At 54.6% G+C, this 19,524-nt stretch overlaps 2 protein-coding genes across 2 annotated transcripts in view; both read left to right on the forward strand.

Annotated features, from left to right (window-relative positions):
- LOC122542681 (kunitz-type protease inhibitor 1-like) overlaps nt 1–7,891 on the forward strand; it is a 58,237-nt gene extending 50,346 nt beyond the window's left edge. The window contains exon 5 of the mRNA XM_087983925.1: nt 7,737–7,891. Coding sequence (XP_087840051.1) covers nt 7,737–7,891 — 155 coding nt within the window. The remainder of the gene's footprint in view (nt 1–7,736) is intronic.
- Nucleotides 3,393–19,524, forward strand: part of LOC122547537 (uncharacterized) — a 181,171-nt gene continuing 165,039 nt past the window's right edge. Inside the window, exon 1 of the mRNA XM_087983853.1 lies at nt 3,393–3,619. The gene's annotated coding sequence lies outside the window, so the exon portion shown is untranslated. The remainder of the gene's footprint in view (nt 3,620–19,524) is intronic.

Here is a 19,524-nt window from a genome sequence, read left to right on the forward strand (position 1 = left end):
ATCGACTCTCCTGCTCCTCGGATGCTGCCTGACCTGCTGTGCTTTTCCAGCACAACACTCTCGGCCTGATCTCCAGCATCTGCAGCCCTCACTTTCTCCTGGCAAAGGTGGAGGGGGGGTGCCATGAGGGGTATGGGTACTTGTCCAAGGCAGTGGGCAGACCCGAGATAGGCAGGAAGAGGAGGGTGGTGGGGAGAGAGAGAGAGAGAGAGTGCTCTTGATCCACCTCTCCGGCCAGTCACTGAGGTTAAACATTTTCACAATCATTATGACACACAGAGGGTAAATATTTCAGACAGAACTGAGTGGGGGTGGGTGGGAGTCCGGGTGACAGATAAAAAGGAATGTTTTTCAGGAGTCCCTCCTCAGAATCCCAATCGCCTGCTTCTCTGATCCTGTCTTCCTACCAATCCAGTGTCCTGTAGGCCATTCAGCCCATCCAGCCTGCTTCCCCCCCCATTGCTGATCTGATCACCCACTTTCCGACCTCCCCACAGCCCCACTGATTCCCTTCCTGCTTAAAACTCTGCCCATCTATAATTCAAACCACCTTTGGACTTGATATCCGTTGCCTGTCTGAAAGCTGGTCCAATTTGTTTACAAAGCATCTCTCTCCTCGGCATCTCAACAACAACTTGCCTTCCTATAGCAGCAAACATAGTGACCAAGGGTATGGTCAAAGGGATTAGTCCGAAGGAGGGTCTTAAAGGAGGAGACTGAATGGGAGGGGGAGAGGGGACACAATTTTCAGGGAGGAAATTCCAGAGTTTGGGAAACGACAATGGCAGAGGAATGGAAATCCGGAATATTCAAGGAGAGAGCCGGAATACAGAGGGAGGTTACAGAGATGTGGAGGGGGTGGGGGGTGACAGAGGTAGGGAGAGGGTGTAGGGGCTGGAGGGGGTTACAGAGATAGGGAGGGGCTGGAGGGGCTGGAGGGGATTACAGAGATAGGGAGGGGGTGTAGGGCTGGAGGGGGTTACAGAGATAGGGAGGGGTGTAGGGGGCTGGAGGGGGTTACAGAGATAGGGAGGGGTGTAGGGGGCTGGAGGGGGTTACAGAGATAGGGAGGGGGTGTAGGGGCTGGAGGGGTTACAGAGATAGGGAGGGGGTGTAGGGGCTGGAGGGGGTTACAGAGATAGGGAGGGGTGTAGGGGGCTGGAGGGGGTTACAGAGATAGGGAGGGGTGTAGGGGGCTGGAGGGGGTTACAGAGATAGGGAGGGGGTGTAGGGGCTGGAGGGGTTACAGAGATAGGGAGGGGGTGTAGGGGCTGGAGGGGGTTACAGAGATAGGGAGGGGTGTAGGGGGCTGGAGGGGGTTACAGAGATAGGGAGGGGTGTAGGGGGCTGGAGGGGGTTACAGAGATAGGGAGGGGTGTAGGGGGCTGGAGGGGGTTACAGAGATAGGGAGGGGGTGTAGGGGCTGGAGGGGTTACAGAGATAGGGAGGGGGTGTAGGGGCTGGAGGGGTTACAGAGATAGGGTGGGGGTGTAGGAGCTGGTGAGGGTGACTGAGATAGGGAGGGGCTGGAGGGGGTTACAGAGATAGGGAGGGGCTGGAGGGGGTTACAGAGATAGGGAGGGGCTGGAGGGGGTTACAGAGATAGGGAGGGGGTGGACGGGCTGGAGGGGGTTACAGAGATAGGGAGGGGCTGGAGGGGGTGACAGAGATAGGGAGGGGGTGTAGGGGCTGGAGGGGGTGACAGAGATAGGGAGGGGGTGTAGGGGCTGGAGGGGGTGACAGAGATAGGGAGGGGGGTAGGGGGGCTGGAGGGAGTGACAGAGATAGGGAGGGGTGTAGGGGCTGGAGGGAGTGACAGAGATAGGGAGGGGTGTAGGGGCTGGAGGAGTTACAGAGATAGGGAGTGGGTGTAGGGGGTTACAGAAATAGGGAGGGGGTGTAAGGGCTGGAGGGGGTTACAGAAACAAGGAGGGGTGTAGGGGCTGGTGGGTGTTACAGAGATAGGGATGGGCATAGGGGCTGGAGAAGGTGACTGAGATAGGAACTGGGTGCAGGGGCTGGAGGGGGTTACAGAGATAGTGAGGGGATGTAGGGGCTGGAGGGGCTACAGAGATAGGGAGGGGGTGTAGGGGCTGGAGGGGGTTACAGTGATAGGGAAGGAGTGTAGGGGCTGGAGAGGGTTACAGAGATTTGGAGGGGGTTACAGAGATTGGTAGGGGCTGGAGGGGGTGACAGAGATGGGGAGGGGGTGACAGAGATGGGGAGGGGGTGTAAGGGCTGGAGGGGGTTACAGAGATATGGAGGGGGTGTAGGGGCAGGAGGGGGTGTAGGGGCTGGAGGGGGTTACAGAGATAGGGAGGGGGTGTTGGAGCTGGAGGGGATTACAGAGATGGGGAGGGGGTGTAGGGGCTGGAGGGGGTTACAGAGTTAGGGAGGGGGTGTTGGGGCTGGAGGGGGTGACAGAGATAGGGAGGGGTTTAGGGGCGGGAGGGGGTGACAGAGATGGGGAGGGGGTGTAGGGGCGGGAGGGGGTGACAGATGGGGAGGGGGTGTAGGGGCTGGAGGGGGTTATAGAGATAGGGAGGGGTGTAGGGGCGGGAGGGGGTGACAGAGATGGGGAGGGGGTGTAGGGGCTGGAGGGGGTGACAGAGATGGGGAGGGGGTGTAGGGACTGGAGGGGGTGACAGAGATGGGGAGGGGGTGTAGGGGCTGGAGGGGGTTACAGAGATGGGGAGGGGGTGTAGGGGCGGGAGGGGGTGACAGAGATGGGGAGGGGGTGTAGGGGCGGGAGGGGGTGACAGAGATGGGGAGGGGGTGTAGGGGCGGGAGGGGGTGACAGAGATGGGGAGGGGGTGTAGGGACGGGAGCGGGTTACAGAGATGGGGAGGGGGTGTAGGGGCGGGAGGGGGTTACAGAGATGGGGAGGGGGTGTAGGGACGGGAGGGGGTCACAGAGATGGGGAGGGGGTGTAGGGGGTGAAGGGGGTCACAGAGATGGGGAGGGGTGAGGTGTGCGGGAACATACAGATGAGTTAGAGACGGTGGGAGTGTGTGAAGTAAGTGGTGTTTCCTCTGTGTTTGTTCCCGATGTCCGGGGAGGCGGGAGGTTGAACCCTCAGCCCGGGCCGCTCCGCTCCCTGAGTCCCGCTAACTGGGCTGGCGGTGGAGAGCTGTGATGCTGCTGTGGCCGAATAGCTCACGGAGAAATCTCGGGGGATGGGGGAGAGAGGCGGCGGTGAAAGATGAGGGGCTGGTGTGGCTGTAAGGGGGAGTCCTGCCTCTCACCCCCGTCCCCCGTCCCCCGTCCCTCCAGGAGAGGAGAGAGAGCTGGAGGAGCTGTGCACACACAGGGTTAAGGAGCCGCGCCAGCTTTGGGAGAGAGAGAGAGGGAGGGAGAGACAGGGGGAGGGAGAGGGAGAAGGAGAAGGAGAGAGGGAGGGGGGGTTGAGAAAGTGTGTTTGCTGCATTGAATCCGGCTGGAGGGAAGCTCCCCCCAGCCCCTGGTGCTGGAAGGGACACAGAATGATCCGTTCCTGAGATTCCTGGCTGTTCCACTAAAGGAGAAAGGGCAGGAGGACATTGTAGAGTGGGGTCTGACTGGAAGGGGATTCAGTCACCCCCTCTCTCCCACCCCCAAGAGCAGCACACAAGGACTGGCGGTGAGTAAAGAGATTTTCTTAAGCCGTCTCTCGGGTTTGAGCAGATTTCATTTTGTCCTTTTCCACTCGGTTCCAGGGACAGAGACAACATCCTCAGACCGCTCCTGGGTTCGGATTGTGTGTGAGCCGGCGCTGGGGTTCCACTCTGAAATTAACCACTTCCCAAAATCTCTCCCGGTTAATCCCAGAGAGGAACACTGTTCGGCCGCACACACACACTCTAACACACAGACACACACTCTCACACACAGACACACACTCTCACACAGCCACACTCTCACACAAACACACACACAGCCACACACTCTCACACAAACACACTCTCACACAAACACACACACAGCCACACACTCTCACACAGACACTCACACACAGACACACACTCACACACACACAGCCACACACTCTCACATAGACACACACAGACACACTCTCACACACAGCCACACTCTCACACAAACACACACACAGCCACACACTCTCACACAGACACTCACACACACACTCTCACACAGACACTCTCACACACAGACACACACTCTCACACAGACACTCTCACACAGACACTCTCACACAGACACTCACACACAGACACACACACAGCCACACTCACACACAGCCACACACTCTCACACACAGCCACACTCTCACACACAGCCACACTCTCACACAAACACACACACAGCCACACACTCTCACACAACCACACACACTCTCACAGACACACACGCAGCCACACACTCACACAGACACACTCTCACACAGACACACTCTCACACAGACACACACTCTCACACAGCCACACACACTCTCACAGACACACACTCTCACACAGACACACACTTTCACACAGACACTCTCACACAGACACTCTCACACAGACACACACTCTCACACAGACACTCACACACAGCCCCACACACTCTCACACAGACACACACTCTCACACAGACACACACTCTCACACAGACACACACTTTCACACAGACACTCACACACAGCCCCACACACTCTCACACAGACACTCACACACAGACACAAGCCCTTGCTCCCTAAAATGTTCTTTCATTCTATATGAAGATGGAATAGTTTATCTGCTCTGGATATCACCCGGGCACCAGTAACTTGATTCTAAAATGCTGAAAACTCCCCCAGAATGTCTCCATTGGCCGCAGAATTTCAAACTGAGACCGTAATCGAGAGGGAGTGAGGGGAGCTGGGGGTGGATTGAGCTCCTGTTTCTGATAGAGCTCTTTTAGTTTGAGGTTTATTGAAGGAATTTGGGCCAATCCCACTGGGAGAGACTCCATATTTTTTGAAAGAACTGCGGCTAATTTCAGGGCATCGAGAAAAAGGGGGAGGATTCATGAATGGGGGTAAACACCACGTCGGAGGGGCATTAGTTTGGTGAACCGCACTCGACTAATTTGGAGGGTGGCCAGAGTAGAGAGGAGTCCACTTCTCCCCAGGATGGTTCATTCAAAACTAACTGCAGTTTGATTCTCCCAGGACACTGCTGAGGGAGCGCCGCACTGTCGAAGGGTCAGTGCTGAGGGAGTGGGCACTGTCAGAGGGTCAGTGCTGAGGGAGTGCCGCACTGTCGGAGGGTCAGTGCTGAGGGAGTGCCGCACTGTCGGAGGGTCAGTGCTGAGGGAGTGGGCACTGTCAGAGGGTCAGTGCTGAGGGAGCGCCGCACTGTCGGAGGGTCAGTGCTGAGGGAGCGCCGCACTGTCGGAGGGTCAGTGCTGAGGGAGCGCCGCACTGTCGGAGGGTCAGTGCTGAGGGAGTGCCGCACTGTCGGAGGGTCAGTGCTGAGGGAGTGCCGCACTGTCGGAGGGTCAGTGCTGAGGGAGTGGGCACTGTCAGAGGGTCAGTGCTGAGGGAGCGCCGCACTGTCGGAGGGTCAGTGCTGAGGGAGCGCCGCACTGTCGGAGGGTCAGTGCTGAGGGAGCGCCGCACTGTCGGAGGGTCAGTGCTGAGGGAGTGCCGCACTGTCGGAGGGTCAGTGCTGAGGGAATGCCGCACTGTCGGAGGGTCAGTGCTGAGGGAGCGCCGCACTGTCGGAGGGTCAGTGCTGAGGGAGTGCCGCACTGTCGAAGGGTCAATATGAGGGAGCGCCGTACTGTCGGAGGGTCAGGGCTGAGGGAGCGCCGCACTGTCGGAGGGTCAGTGCTGAGGGAATGCCGCACTGTCGAAGGGTCAGTGCTGAGGGAGCGCCGCACTGTCGGAGGGTCAGTGCTGAGGGAGCGCCGCACTGTCGGAGGGTCAGTGCTGAGGGAGCGCCGCACTGTCGGAGGGTCAGTGCTGAGGGAGCGCCGCACTGTCGGAGGGTCAGTGCTGAGGGAGCGCCGCACTGTCGGAGGGTCAGTGCTGAGGGAGCGCCGCACTGTCGGAGGGTCAGTGCTGAGGGAGCGCCGCACTGTCAGAGGGTCAGTGCTGAGGGAGCGCCGCACTGTCGGAGGGTCAGTGCTGAGGGAGCGCCTCACTGTCAGAGGGTCAGTGCAGAGGGAGTGCTGCACTGTTGGAGGGTCAGTGCTGAGGGAATGCCGCACTGTCGAAGGGTCAGTGCTGAGGGAGCGCCGCACTGTCGGAGGGTCAGTGCTGAGGGAGCGCCGCACTGTCGGAGGGTCAGTGCTGAGGGAGCGCCGCACTGTCGAAGGGTCAGTACTGAGGGAGCGCCGCACTGTCGCAGGGTCAGTGCTGAGGGAGTGAGCACTGTCGGAGGGTCAGTGCTGAGGGAGCGCCGCACTGTCGGAGGGTCAGTGCTGAGGGAGTGCCGCACTGTCGAAGGGTCAATACTGAGGGAGTGCCGCACTTTCGGAGGGTCAGTGCTGAGGGAGTTGGCACTGTTGGCGGGTCAGTGCTGAGGGAGTGCCGCACTGTTGGAGGGTCAGTACTGAGGGAGCGCCGCACTGTCGGAGGGTCAGTGCTGAGGGAGTTGGCACTGTTGGCGAGTCAGTGCTGAGGGAGTGCCGCACTGTCGGAGGGTCAGTACTGAGGGAGCGCCGCACTGTCAGAGGGTCAGTGCTGAGGGAGCACCGCACTGTCGGAGGGTCAGTGCTGAGGGAGCACCGCACTGTCGGAGGGTCAGTGCTGAGGGAGCACCGCACTGTCGGAGGGTCAGTACTGAGGGAGCGCCGCACTGTCGGGGGGTCAGTGCTGAGGGAGTGGGCACTGTCGGAGTGTCAGTGCTGAGGGAGTGGGCACTGTCGGAGGGTCAGTGCTGAGGGGGTGGGCACTGTCGGAGGGTCAATGCTGAGGGAGCACCGCACTGTCGGAGGGTCAGTGCTGAGGGATTTGGCACTGTTGGCGGGTCAGTGCTGAGGGAGTGCCGCACTGTCAGAGGGTCAGTACTGAGGGAGCACCGCACTGTCGGAGGGTCAGTACTGAGGGAGCACCGCACTGTCGGAGGGTCAGTGCTGAGGGAGTGCCGCACTGTCGGAGGGTCAATGCTGAGGGAGCGCCGCACTGTCGGAGGGTCAGTGCTGAGGGAGTGCCGCACTGTCGGAGGGTCAGTGCTGAGGGAGCACGCTTTGAGGATGACCCCTCCTCAAGGGTCCCTATGTAAATGCTGACACACTGACACCCACAGTATCCCGCCTTATACTGTGACTGACTAACATAAGGGATGCTGCTACTGGGTCATGACCATCTGTGAAAACCCCTCATGTCCACTCAGGGAGATGGGAAGATCTTCTGGCTTTATTTTGCTGTGCCATGGGGGAGATTTATCTCTGTCTCTGTCTCTGTCCCTGCCCCCACCATGTGTCCCTGTGAAAATTTATCCCTTCAACAACTTTGAAAGAATTTAGCTACTGTGTCATTGCAACTTCACTGTTCATGGGATCTTGTTGTACGTAAATGGACAGCTGTGTTTCCTCTATTGTAACAGTGAGTGCACTTCACTTTAAGAGGCTCTGACATTGTAAAAGGTGCTATGTAAATGCTAGTCTCCCGTCTGGAATATCCCTGCGTTTACCGAGGCCTGCTCTCGTCTCCTTCCTGGTCATTTCCCAGTGTGATTCCAGTTGGGAAGAGGTCTCTCTGAAGCCTCACTCCAGAGCCCCGGAAAGGCACAGCCTATTTGGAATTGTTTCTCTTTGTTTTTGTTGGTTAGGGTCCGTGCCACATCTGCCTGGAGTTATTGTTTTTCTAATGTGGCGAGAGCTCTCTGATAAGGAGCTGTCTGAAAATGTTACACAGTTTGAACACGTTGCTCTCCGTCAGCACCAGCCATCCCCCAACACTACCTTGAAAATGGTGATGAGATGAATCCTGTTCTTAGGCCACAGAAGCAACTGGGAAATGTTCCAGAGTGGACACAGGCCAGTCCCCACTGTGACTCACTGAGGACCTGGTCTTAGGCAGCGCGGTGAGAAGTGTCGAGTCTTTGGCATGAACCTAGAACATTCCAGCACAGTACAGGCCCTTCGGCCCTGTGTTGTGCTGTCCTGTGGAACCAATCTGAAGCCCATCTAACCTACACTGTTCCATTATCCTCCATATGTTTATCCAATGACCATTTAAATGCCCTTCAAGTTGACGAGTCTATTACTGTTGCAAATAGGCTCAAAGTGACCCTCCCACGTTGCGTCCATCAGTTTGAGGTTCTGGGCTCTGCAGGCTTGTCATTTTGAGTTGGACAATTCGATGACTATTTCCTGAGAGATTAGTTGTCTACTGTCAATTACTGGGGCAAAGATAATCTCTCAAACTCAGGGCTGTAGTGTCCCTACCCCTGAGCCAGGAGCCCGGGGGAGGGGTGGGGGTTGGGGGGGTGGGGGTTGGGTGTTGGTGCTGTAACATCTCTGAGCGGGCTGACCAGGAAATATCGAGAAGGGTCTGTGTGTTGGCTCACGGGACAGGAAAAGATTATGCAGGTCAGAAACTCCTGGCATTGGTCGATTTGAAAGGATCTAATCTCCTGGAGTGACTGGCCAACGGGCCAATGCTTCCCAGCGCGATGGAAAGCTCGAATGAGGGCCTTGGTTTAGCCTCCAGGGGAGCAGTGCAGGTCAGGGGAGTTTCTCACAGATTGAGGGGAGTGACTGCAGGAGTGAGGAAACCCAGTTAGAGGTTGGAGGGGCTGGGGATTGGCCAACCTGCTCCAGAAGAGATTTGATCCAGCGTTTCATAATTGTGAGGAGGGAGAAACCGTTCCCATTGGCTGGAAGGTTGAGAATCGGAGGATCCCGAAGTGATTGGATAGGCTGGGACTTTTTTGACTGGAGAGTGGGAGGTGGAGGGGTGACCTTTACAAAGTCATGAGGGGCATAGGTAAGGTGAGTGGAAGGAGGAGGTGGAGTCTTAAGGTGAGAGGGCAAAGATTTTGAAAAGGACACGAGGGGCAATTTGTTTTACAAGTGGCTCGTCAGTAGACTGAGCTGACAGAGACGTGATGGCGTGGTGCTGGAAAAACACAGCAGGTTAGGCAGCATCTGGGGAGCAGGAGAATCGGTGTTTTGGGCGAGCGCCCTTCATCCAGAATGGGGCTTGTGCACGAAACGTCAATTCTCCTGCCCCTCGGATGCTGCCTGTCCTGCTGCGCTTTTCCAGCACCACACTCTCGGCTCTGATCTCCAGCATCCGCAGTCCTCACCGTCTCCGAGAGGAAGTGATGATGCGGGTAACGTTACAATAGGGGTTGGGAATGAGAGGATCCCAATTTACAGGTGACTGGGGGAAAAAATCTGAAGCAATATGAATAATGATCTCGATCGTGCAGCGAGTGGGCCAAGGTCTAGAATGCATTTCCCTGAGAGTGTGGCAGAGACGGTGTGTAATGGAGGCGTTCAGAGGAGGATTGGACAAACTGCAGGAGGGAGGGGTGTCACAGGCAGAGAGTTGGGGAGTGGGACTGGCTAACTGAAGTATTTTTACAATTTGGACCATGTTGCGACACACGTCTGCAAGTCCCAGAGATAAGGGCACTATCACTGTGCCACAAAGAAGCCCATTGGATGAAATGACTCATGCAGAGAGCTGACATGCGCTCTATAGGCTGAATGGCCTTCCCCATTTGCCGTGATTATTCCAATTAAAGTGGGTGCAAGGGATTTGCCTCTCTCTCTTTAACCAGGAAATAGGGATAAAGTGGGAAATGAAAATATTGTGGGTACGTGTGTCCAAGGTGGGGGCTGACAAAGGGGTTGTTTTCCACCTTACCAGAGGTTTGTGATGGGATTAAAATGGTGTCATTGCATTGGAAAGCGATCTGACAGGAAACCATGGCGATTGAATTTGTCATAAAGCCCTCCATTATTTGCTGACCATCCCAAGTGTCTGTGAAGGAGTAAATGGATGTGGGTCTGGGTGGGATGCTCTTTGGACCCAATGGGCTGAATGGCCCTTTTTCTGCACCAGATGGGTTCCATGATTCTAGCCTTGCTTTCATTGTTCAGAACTTTCAGTACAGGAACTAATCACTGCCGATGCTGGGAATCTGTACTGAGAACAACAAATCTGGAGATCACAGCGGGACAGGCAGCATTCGCGGAGATAGAACAAGTTAACGTTTCGAGTTTAGATGACTCTTCACCAGAGCTCTGTAATTTCCATCATTTTTTGTTTTGCTTTGAGTTGGGAGTAAATGGGGAGAAAATTCAGAAATCTGAAGTGCAAAGGGACTTGGGAGTCCTGGTTCAGGATTCTGTTAAAGTGAACTTGCAGGTTAAGTCGGTAATTAGGAAGGTAAATGCAGTGTTGGCTTTTATTTCAAGAGGACTAGAAATAAAGTCAGGGATGCACTTCTGAGGCTTTATTGCTGGAACAGCACAGCAGGTCAGGCAGCATCCAGGGAACAGGAGATTCGACGTTTCGGGCACAGGCCCTTCTTCAGGAAATTCCTGAAGAAGGGCCTGTGCCCGAAACGTCGAATCTCCTGTTCCCTGGATGCTGCCTGACCTGCTGTGCTGTTCCAGCAATAAAGTTTCAACTTTGATCTCCAGCATCTGCAGACCTCACTTTCTCCACTTCTGAGGCTTTAGAAGGTTCTGGTCAGACCACATGTAGAGAATCGAGAAAGTGAGCACTGTAGATGCTGGAGCTCAGAGTCGAGAGGGTGGTGCTGGAAAAGCACAGCAGGTCAGGCAGCATCCGAGGGGCTGGAGAGTCAACGTTTCGGGCATTTAGAATATTGTGAGCGATTCTGGGCCCATTACATCGGGAAGGATGTACTGGCCCTGGAGCAGCTCCAGGGGAGCTTCATGAGAATGATCCCAGGAATGAAAAGGCTTAACGCACGAGGAACGTTTGAGGACTCTGGGGCTCAGTGGAGTTTAGAAGGATGAGAGGGGGATCTAATTAAAACTTACAGAATTCTGACTGGCCTGGACAGAGTGGATGTTGGGAAGATGTTTCCATTGGTACGAGAGACTAGGACCTGAGGGCACAGCCTTAGAGTAAAGGGAAGACCCTTTGAGAATGGAGATAAGGAGAAACTTCTTCAGTCAGACAGTGGGGAATCTCTGGAATTCATTGCCACAGAAGGCTGTGGGGGCCGGGTCACTGAGTATATTTAAGATGGAGATAGATAGGTTCTTGATCATCAAGGGTTATGGGGAGAAAGCAGGGATTGAGTAATGTATCAGCCATGATTGAACATGCACTCGATGGGCTGAATGGCCTAATTTCCGCTTCTGTGTCTACGGTCTTCTGGGACTTCATGTTGAGGTTGTACAGGATGTTGGTGAGGTCTCCCCTGGAATATTCCGTGCAGTTTGAGTCACCCTCCTGTAGGAAGGTCGTTATTAAGCGGGAGAGGGTTCAGAAGAGATTTACCAGGATGTTGCTGGGAATGGAGGGTTTAGATTCCGATCCACTCCGTGCAGAACAAAGATCATGTCTCGTGTTCCTTTAGGTCATTTTCCAGGCTGATAAACCAGGGTTGTCCTCACAGGGAATGGCTTATCCCAGAGTGGGATTACTGGCAATTTCTCAATCCTTCCACACCCAGCCTCAGTTCCTGATGGAGCTGTTGTAGGGAACATTCAGACAGAGCAGTTAGTCGTAACTTCCATTGAGTGACTGAGAGAGCAGAGATTGATGTAATCCCACTCGCACCAAGGAATGGTTTCACGTTGTGTACACGTCACCGGAAACCACAGCAATCCCTGACCACCCATGTAGATCTGATCACAGCCTTTCTGACAGTGCGGCACTCCCTTGGAGACTGTACTCTCTGAAGGTCAGTGCTGAGGGAGTGCCACACTGTCAGAGGGTCAGTGCTGAGGGAGTGCCGCACTGTCAGAGGGTCAGTGCTGAGGGAGTGCCGCACTGTCGGAGGATCAGTGCTGAGGGAGTGTCGCACTGTCGGAGGGTCAGTGCTGAGGGAGTGCCGCACTGTCGGAGGGTCAGTGCTGAGGGAGTGCCGCACTGTCGGAGGGTCAGTGCTGAGGGAGTGTCGCACTGTCGGAGGGTCAGTGCTGAGGGAGTGCCGCACTGTCGGAGGGTCAGTGCTGAGGGAGTGTCGCACTGTCGGAGGGTCAGTGCTGAGGGAGTGCCGCACTGTCGGAGGGTCAGTGCTGAGGGAGTGCCACACTGTCGGAGGGTCAGTGCTGAGGGAGTGTCGCACTGTCGGAGGGTCAGTGCTGAGGGAGTGTCGCACTGTCGGAGGGTCAGTGCTGAGGGAGTGCCGCACTGTCGGAGGGTCAGTGCTGAGGGAGTGCCGCACTGTCGGAGGGTCAGTGCTGAGGGAGTGCCACACTGTCGGAGGGTCAGTGCTGAGGGAGTGTCGCACTGTCGGAGGGTCAGTGCTGAGGGAGTGTCGCACTGTCGGCGGGTCAGTGCTGAGGGAGTGCCACACTGTTGGAGGGTCAATGCAGAGGGAGTGCCGCACTGTCGGAGGGTCAGTGCTGAGGGAGTGTTGCACTGTCGGAGGGTCAGTGCTGAGGGAGTGTTGCACTGTCGGAGGGTCAGTGCTGAGGGAGTGCCGCACTGTCGGAGGGTCAGTGCTGAGGGAGTGTTGCACTGTCGGGGGGTCAGTGCTGAGGGAGTGCAGCACTGTCGGGGGGTTAGTGCTGAGGGAGTGCAGCACTGTTGGAGGGTCAGTGCTGAGAGACTGTTGCACTGTCGGGGGGTCAGTGCTGAGGGAGTGCCGCACTGTCGGAGGGTCAGTGCTGAGGGAGTGTCGCACTGTCGGAGGGTGAGTGCTGAGGGAGTGTTGCACTGTCGGGGGGGTCAGTGCTGAGGGAGTGCTGCACTGTTGGAGGGTCAGTGCTGAGAGAGTGCCGCAATGTCGGAAGGTCAGTGTTGAGGGAGTGCCGCACTGTCGGAGGGTCAGTGCTGAGGGAGTGTCGCACTGTCGGAAGGTCAGTGCAGAGGGAGTGTTGCACTGTCGGGGGGTCAGTGCTGAGGGAGTGCCGCACTGTCGGATGGTCAGTGCTGAGGGAGTGCCACACTGTTGGAGGGTCAGTGCTGAGGGAGTGCCACACTGTCGGAGGGTCAGTACTGAGGGAGTGCCACACTGTCGGAGGGTCAGTACTGAGGGAGCACCGCATTGTCGGAGGGTCAGTGCTGAGGGAGTGCCACACTGTCGGAGGGTCAGTGCTGAGGGAGTGCCACACTGTCGGAGGGTCGGTGCTGAGGGAGTGCCACACTGTCGGAGGGTCAGTGCTGAGGGAGTGCCACACTGTCGGAGGGTCAGTACTGAGGGAGCACCGCATTGTCGGAGGGTCAGTGCTGAGGGAGTGCCACACTGTCAGTGTTGCTATCATTTGGAGGTAACTGTATATTGCGACCTCATTTGCCCCTTCACCTTAAAGTGAAAAGGTCCAGGGATTGGGCATGAATAGGGGGAATGGACAAGGTGTTTTCCCTGGGATGGAGTGGGGGGTAAGTCCAGAACTAGAGGCCATAGGTTTAAGGAATTTAGAAGGCATCTGGATGGGTATATGAATAGGAAGAGTTTGGAGGGATATAGGCCAAGTGCTGGCAAACAGGACGAGATGAGGTTAGGATGTCTGGTCGGCATGGGCGAGTTGGACCGAAGGGTCTGTTTCTGTGCTGTACAGCTCTGAGTCTATCACACTGTGACGTTATGGTGAGGAGACGGGAGTTCTGACTGGTGTCCTGTCCAACAATTATTCATTGAACACACCTTACAGACAGAGATTAATCTTTACAACTTCAGCAAAATGGCCCTCTTAAAAAAAAACCGGCTGGTTTAGCACTTGGGGCCCTTGCAGTGGTTGTGAGAGGTGCTACATCAATTCAAGGTTTTCCATTGTTTCTCCATCTTAGATTCAGGAGTCAGATTTCCGATCCAGGAATGCCCTTCCTAAATGAAGTGAAATATATCCGTGTGGAAATTGTTGCTTTCTGTCTGCAGTAGTTGGGTGATCGAACACAAAGACATATTGGCCTGGCACTCGTGGAGAGTGGGCAAATTGTTGACCCTTCCTCAAGTTCCCAGAAACTCTTTTCCTTCCTGTTGCCTTATGAAAACCTGCTGTGACCCATTCCTGGTGCAGGCCCTGTGCGATTCCCTCTGTACAGCTCACAAAGAGAATCCATTGTGAAACCTCGTGGGTCAGAGTTGGTCACTTCATGTGAACAGTCAGCTTTGTCCAATCAATGTCAGTGCTGCGGTTTGCCTGGAGCCTGGCAGGTTTCTGAGTCGTGACAGCTGGAATGCATGTTTTCATCTGGTTAAACAAAACCAGCAATCCGTTCAGCAGGGAGAGACAACAACACTGAGGACTTCAGAATACTGACTGCCCTGATGTAAAACAATACCTATCTTTAGGTTCAGGGGGCACTGTCGGAGGGTCAGTGCTGAGGGAGCGCTGCGCTGTCGGAGGGTCAGTGCTGTGGGAGCGCCGCACTGTCGGAGAGTCAGTGCTGTGGGAGCGCCGCACTGTCGGAGAGTCAGTGCTGTGGGAGCGTCGCACTGTCGGAGGGTCAGTGCTGAGGGAGCGCTGCGCTGTCGGAGGGTCAGTGCTGTGGGAGCGCCGCACTGTCGGAGGGTCAGTGCTGTGGGAGCGCCGCACTGTCGGAGAGTCAGTGCTGAGGGAGCGTCGCACTGTCGGAGGGTCAGTGCTGAGGGAGCGCCGCACTGTCGGAAGGTCAGTGCTGAGGGAGCGCCGCACTGTCGGAGGGTCAGTGCTGAGGGAGCGCCGCGCTGTCGGAGGGTCAGTGCTGAGGGAGCGCTGCGCTGTCGGAGGGTCAGTGCTGTGGGAGTGCCGCACTGTCGGAAGGTCAGTGCTGAGGGAGTGCTGCGCTGTCGGAGGGTCAGTGCTGTGGGAGCGCCACACTGTCGGAGGGTCAGTGCTGAGGGAGCACCGCATTGTCAGAGAGGCAGAACTGAGGGAGCCCTGTGCTGAGGTATGGCAACGAAAGAGCCTGCATTTGTATAGTGCCTTTTGCGACCTGTGAACGTCCCAGTCCATTTTGCCAGCCTGTGAAGTGTGTGGTTGTTGATGTGGTGTGGGAACTATCCGAGCAGTTTTCCTGTTGACACGGCATGGGGCTGTTTGCTCACGGAGAGAGTTTCTGTTCCTCTTCGATTCCCAAACAGCCAAACCTCGGAAACAATGGACACTCCTGATCCGAACGCTCCGTTTGTCCCAGGGCTGTTTCTGGGAGAGTGGCTCCTGAAGACGGCCTGGTGTCATGGTAACATCACTGGCCTAGCAACCAGCAACCTCCCTCCCAGACCCGGGATCAAACCCCACCGCAGGAAATGGTTATACCTAAATTCAGGGACGGGTTGCCCTAATGGCTACTCTCAATGTGAGAGCATTGCTGTCACACTGCAGCCCAGGGTCACTCATGTCCCTTAGGGAAGGGAATCCACTCTCCCTCCCCTGCTCAGGCCTACATGTGGCTACAGGCCCACCGCCATGTGGCTGCTTTTTAACCACTTTCTGAAAGGGCCCTGACGACACACTCAGGTCCGGGGGCAACTAGGGACGGGCAGTAAGTGCTGCTTGAGTCAGTGATGTTACGTCACACGTACAAATTAAATTTTTGGAAAGAGAAAGCAAAGGTTTGGAGCTGGATTAGGTCTTTCAGCCCATCATACCTCTGCTATCATTCAATACGATCACTGGGAATCTGATGGTAGCCCCTACTCCACTTTCCTGTCTGACTCCCACCACCCTCGGCTCCCTCATTGATCAGAAACCTGCCTCACATCATCCTCCCCAGCGCCTGGGGAGGGGAATTCCAAACTCGGAAACAGTGGGCGGCACGGTGGCACAGTGGTTAGCACTGCTGCCTCACAGCGCCAGAGACCCGGGTTCAATTCCCGCCTCAGGCGACTGACTGTGTGGAGTTTGCACATTCTCCCCGTGTCTGCGTGGGTTTCCTCCGGGTGCTCCGGTTTCCTCCCACAGTCCAAAGATGTGCAGGTGAATTGGCCATGCTAAATTGCCCGTAGTGTTAGGTAAGGGGTAAATGTAGGGGTATGGGTGGGTTTCGCTTCGGCGGGTCGGTATGGACTTGTTGGGCCGAAGGGCCTGTTTCCACACTGTAATGTAATCTAATCTAATCTAATTTAGTAAACGTCATCTTTACATGAATCTCACTCTCATTCTCTCGCTCACCTTTCTCACTCTCTATTTCTCTCTCTCTCTCTCTGTCTCTCTCTCTCTCTCTCGCTCCATCTCTCTCTCTCGCTCTGTCTCTCTCTCTCGCTCTGTCTCTCTCTCTCGCTCTGTCTCTCACTCAAAGTCCTGTCTTTGGTGAATGCCTGAAGCAGTCTATTGGAATTGACTGAAATCACTCCCGCTGCTCCCTCACCATTTGATCTGCAACATTTCATTTGCTGGATTTATTTGAGTTCCAGCCTGATCTCTATCTCCTTTTTCTCTCTGTATTTTTCATACGGACGGATTTAGAAGCTGCTAAATTATTTCTTAATCTCTCCGTCACATCCTGCTCTGAGTCTGTCAGTGAAGAGAGTCAGAAACCCATTTTCCTCGTTAGGTCTGTGACTGTTTACTGAAGGAAGCTTCCATTGGAACCTGGGAGTTTGGGACAGGAGGAGGCCATTCAGCACTGTCAGTCTGCTACCCCATTCAATCAGGTCAAGGCTGATCATGTCCCAGGAGATCTCTGCAGGAGTCCCTCAGGGGAGTGTCCTCGGCCCAACCACCTTCAGCTGCTAAATCAATGACCTTCCCTCCATTATAAGGTCAGAAATGGGGATATTTGCTGATGATTGGACAATGTTCAGAACCATTCGTGACTCCTCAGATACTGAAACAGTCCGTGTTCAAATGCAGCAAGATCTGGACAATATCCAGGCTTGGGCTGACAAGGGGCAAGTAACATTCACACCACCTAAATGCCAGACAATGACCATCACCAATAGGAGACACTCTAACCACCACCCCTTGACATTCAATGGTGTTACCATCACTGAATCCCTCACTATCAACATCCTGGGGGTTATCATTGACCAGAAACTCAACTGGACTCACCACATAAACACAGTGGCTACAAGAGCAGGTCAGAGGCTGGGAATCCTGCAGCGAGTAACTCCCCTCCTGACCCCCCAAAGCCTGTCCACCATCTCCAAGGCACAAGTCAGGAGTGTGAGGGAATACTCCCCACTTGCCCTGGATGGGGGCAGCTCCAACAACACTCAAGAAGCTCAACACTATCCAGGACAAAGCAGCCCCCACTTGATTGGCCCCACATCCACAAACACCCACTCCCTCCCCCACCGACGCTCAGTAGCAGCAGTGTGTACCATCTACAAGATGCCCTGCAGAAACTCACCAAAGATCCTCAGACACCACCATCCAAACCCACAACTACAAAGAGTTATAGAGACATGTATCATGGAAACAGACCCTTTGGCCCAAGTGAAGAGGCGAAGGGGGCGGGGTGGTAGGTCTTTGATGGATATCCCTTTCAATGACTTAATGTTTCAATAACATGTTCCCAACGGGGAAATTGAACCTGAAGGTGTCCATTCGGCCCGTTTTATCCATCCTTCCCAAGGACATATGGACCTCTTCTATTTCCAGCAGTCAGGCCCCTCCTCTGAGATTTAGGATCCCCCAGTCCCAGAGTGAAGGGGTGTACCGCATGGGATTGAGGGGCCTTCACTCAGGGAGCGGTGAATCTCTGCAACTTTCTGCCCCCGAGACTGTGGAGACTCTGATGCTGAGCGTGTTCTAGATGGAGATTGATAGGTTTCTGGATGTTAGAGGGATATTGGGATCGTGCAGGGGAAATGGAATTGGCAATCTGCCCTGATCTGGTTTAATGACAGTCAGCGATTAGTCTCCTCCTGCTGCTATTTCCCATATTCCGTAAAACCATCAGAAATAGGAACAGGAGGAGGCCATTCGGCCCCTCGAGCCTGCCCTGCCATCCAACAGGATTATGGTTGATCTGAGATTCCTCACGTCCACTTTCCTGCCCTTTCCCCTCGATTCCACGACTGATCAGGAATCTCTCCATCCTGTTCCCTGGATGCTGCCTGACCTGCTGTGCTGTTCCAGCAATAAAGTTTCAACAACAATCTCTCCATCTCAGCCTTAAATACACACACGGGGTCTGCCCCCACAGCTCTCTGGGACAAGGAGTTCCAAAAACTCTCAGCCCTCTGAGGGAAGAGATCCCTCCCCATCTCAGCCTTCAGTTAGTGCCCCTTTATCCTGAGGCTGTGCCCTCTGGCCCTAGACCCTCCCATGAGAGGGACCACCCTCTCAGCATTGACCCTGTCAAGCCCCTTACAGAATCCAAGATGTTTCCATGGGATCACCTCTCATTCTTCTCTACTCCAGGGAGTAGAGTCCCAACTGTTTAATCTTTGCTCATGAGACAATCCCTCCGTCCCAGGGACCAACCTAGTGATCCTTCCCTCAGCTGCTTCCAATGAAATGATATCTTTCCTTAAATAAGGGACCAAACCTACTCACAGTGCCCCGGGTGTGGTCTCCCCAGCCCCTTCTCCCACATTATACTCCATTTGTCCATTTACTGAACCCAGCAGTATCTCTCTGTAAACGTGATTCGGAGATGCCGGTGTTGGACTGGGATGAACAAAGTTAAAAATCACACAACACCAGGTTATAGTCTCACAGGTTTATTTGGAAGCACACTAGCTTTCAGAGCGACGCTCCTTCATCAGATGGATGTAGACAGGTGCTCCACAACCACCTGACGATGGAGCAGTGCTCCGAAAGCTAGTGCTTCCAAATAAAGCTGTTGGACTATCATCTCTGTAAACAGTTTGGGTCCCTGCCTTTCCATTTATTTTTGTGTCGTGTGCAAATTTGTTGCTGGCACATTTGCTTTCTCTCTCTGTGTCATTAATATATCCTGATAGAAAGACCTGTCAGCTCAGTAAGTCTGTATCACAATGTCTCAGGATCCTCTCTGGTTCCAGTTCTTCCCTTAAGTGTGGTTTGGAGAGATTTGCAAACTTGGTAACTTTAGTGAGTGTGACCCTTTGTTCAAAGAATTACACGGCACAGCAACTTTTCCACGCAGAGGGTGGTACGTGTATGGAATGAGCTGCCAGAGGAAGTGGTGGAGGCTGGTACAATTGCAACATTTAAAAGGCATCTGGATGGGTATATGAATAGGAAGGGTTTGGAGGGATATGGGCTGGTAAATGGGACTAGATTGGGTTGGGATATCTGGTTGGCATGGACGGGTTGGACCGAAGGGTCTGTTTCCATGCTGTACATCTCTATGACTCTATGACCTTTGGCCCGTCAAGTTTGTACTAACCCCTAGCTACACTAATTGCACTTTCCAGCACTTGGCACACAGCCTCAGTTAACACCTTCAACATATTGTCTAGCTAATACCAATTGTTACAGCTAACCTGAGAATGCAACTTTAAAAAAAAAGTTTTGTGACTTACACATGAAAGAAGTGAAACTATCATGATATTGGAACAGATGAGAGACTCAACAGATAATCAAGGTATTATTCAATGT

This window comes from Chiloscyllium plagiosum, unplaced genomic scaffold, assembly GCF_037043375.1.
Source record: "Chiloscyllium plagiosum isolate Xiang-an unplaced genomic scaffold, Cpla_swu_hap1 HiC_scaffold_47, whole genome shotgun sequence".
Classification (NCBI taxonomy): domain Eukaryota; kingdom Metazoa; phylum Chordata; class Chondrichthyes; order Orectolobiformes; family Hemiscylliidae; genus Chiloscyllium; species Chiloscyllium plagiosum.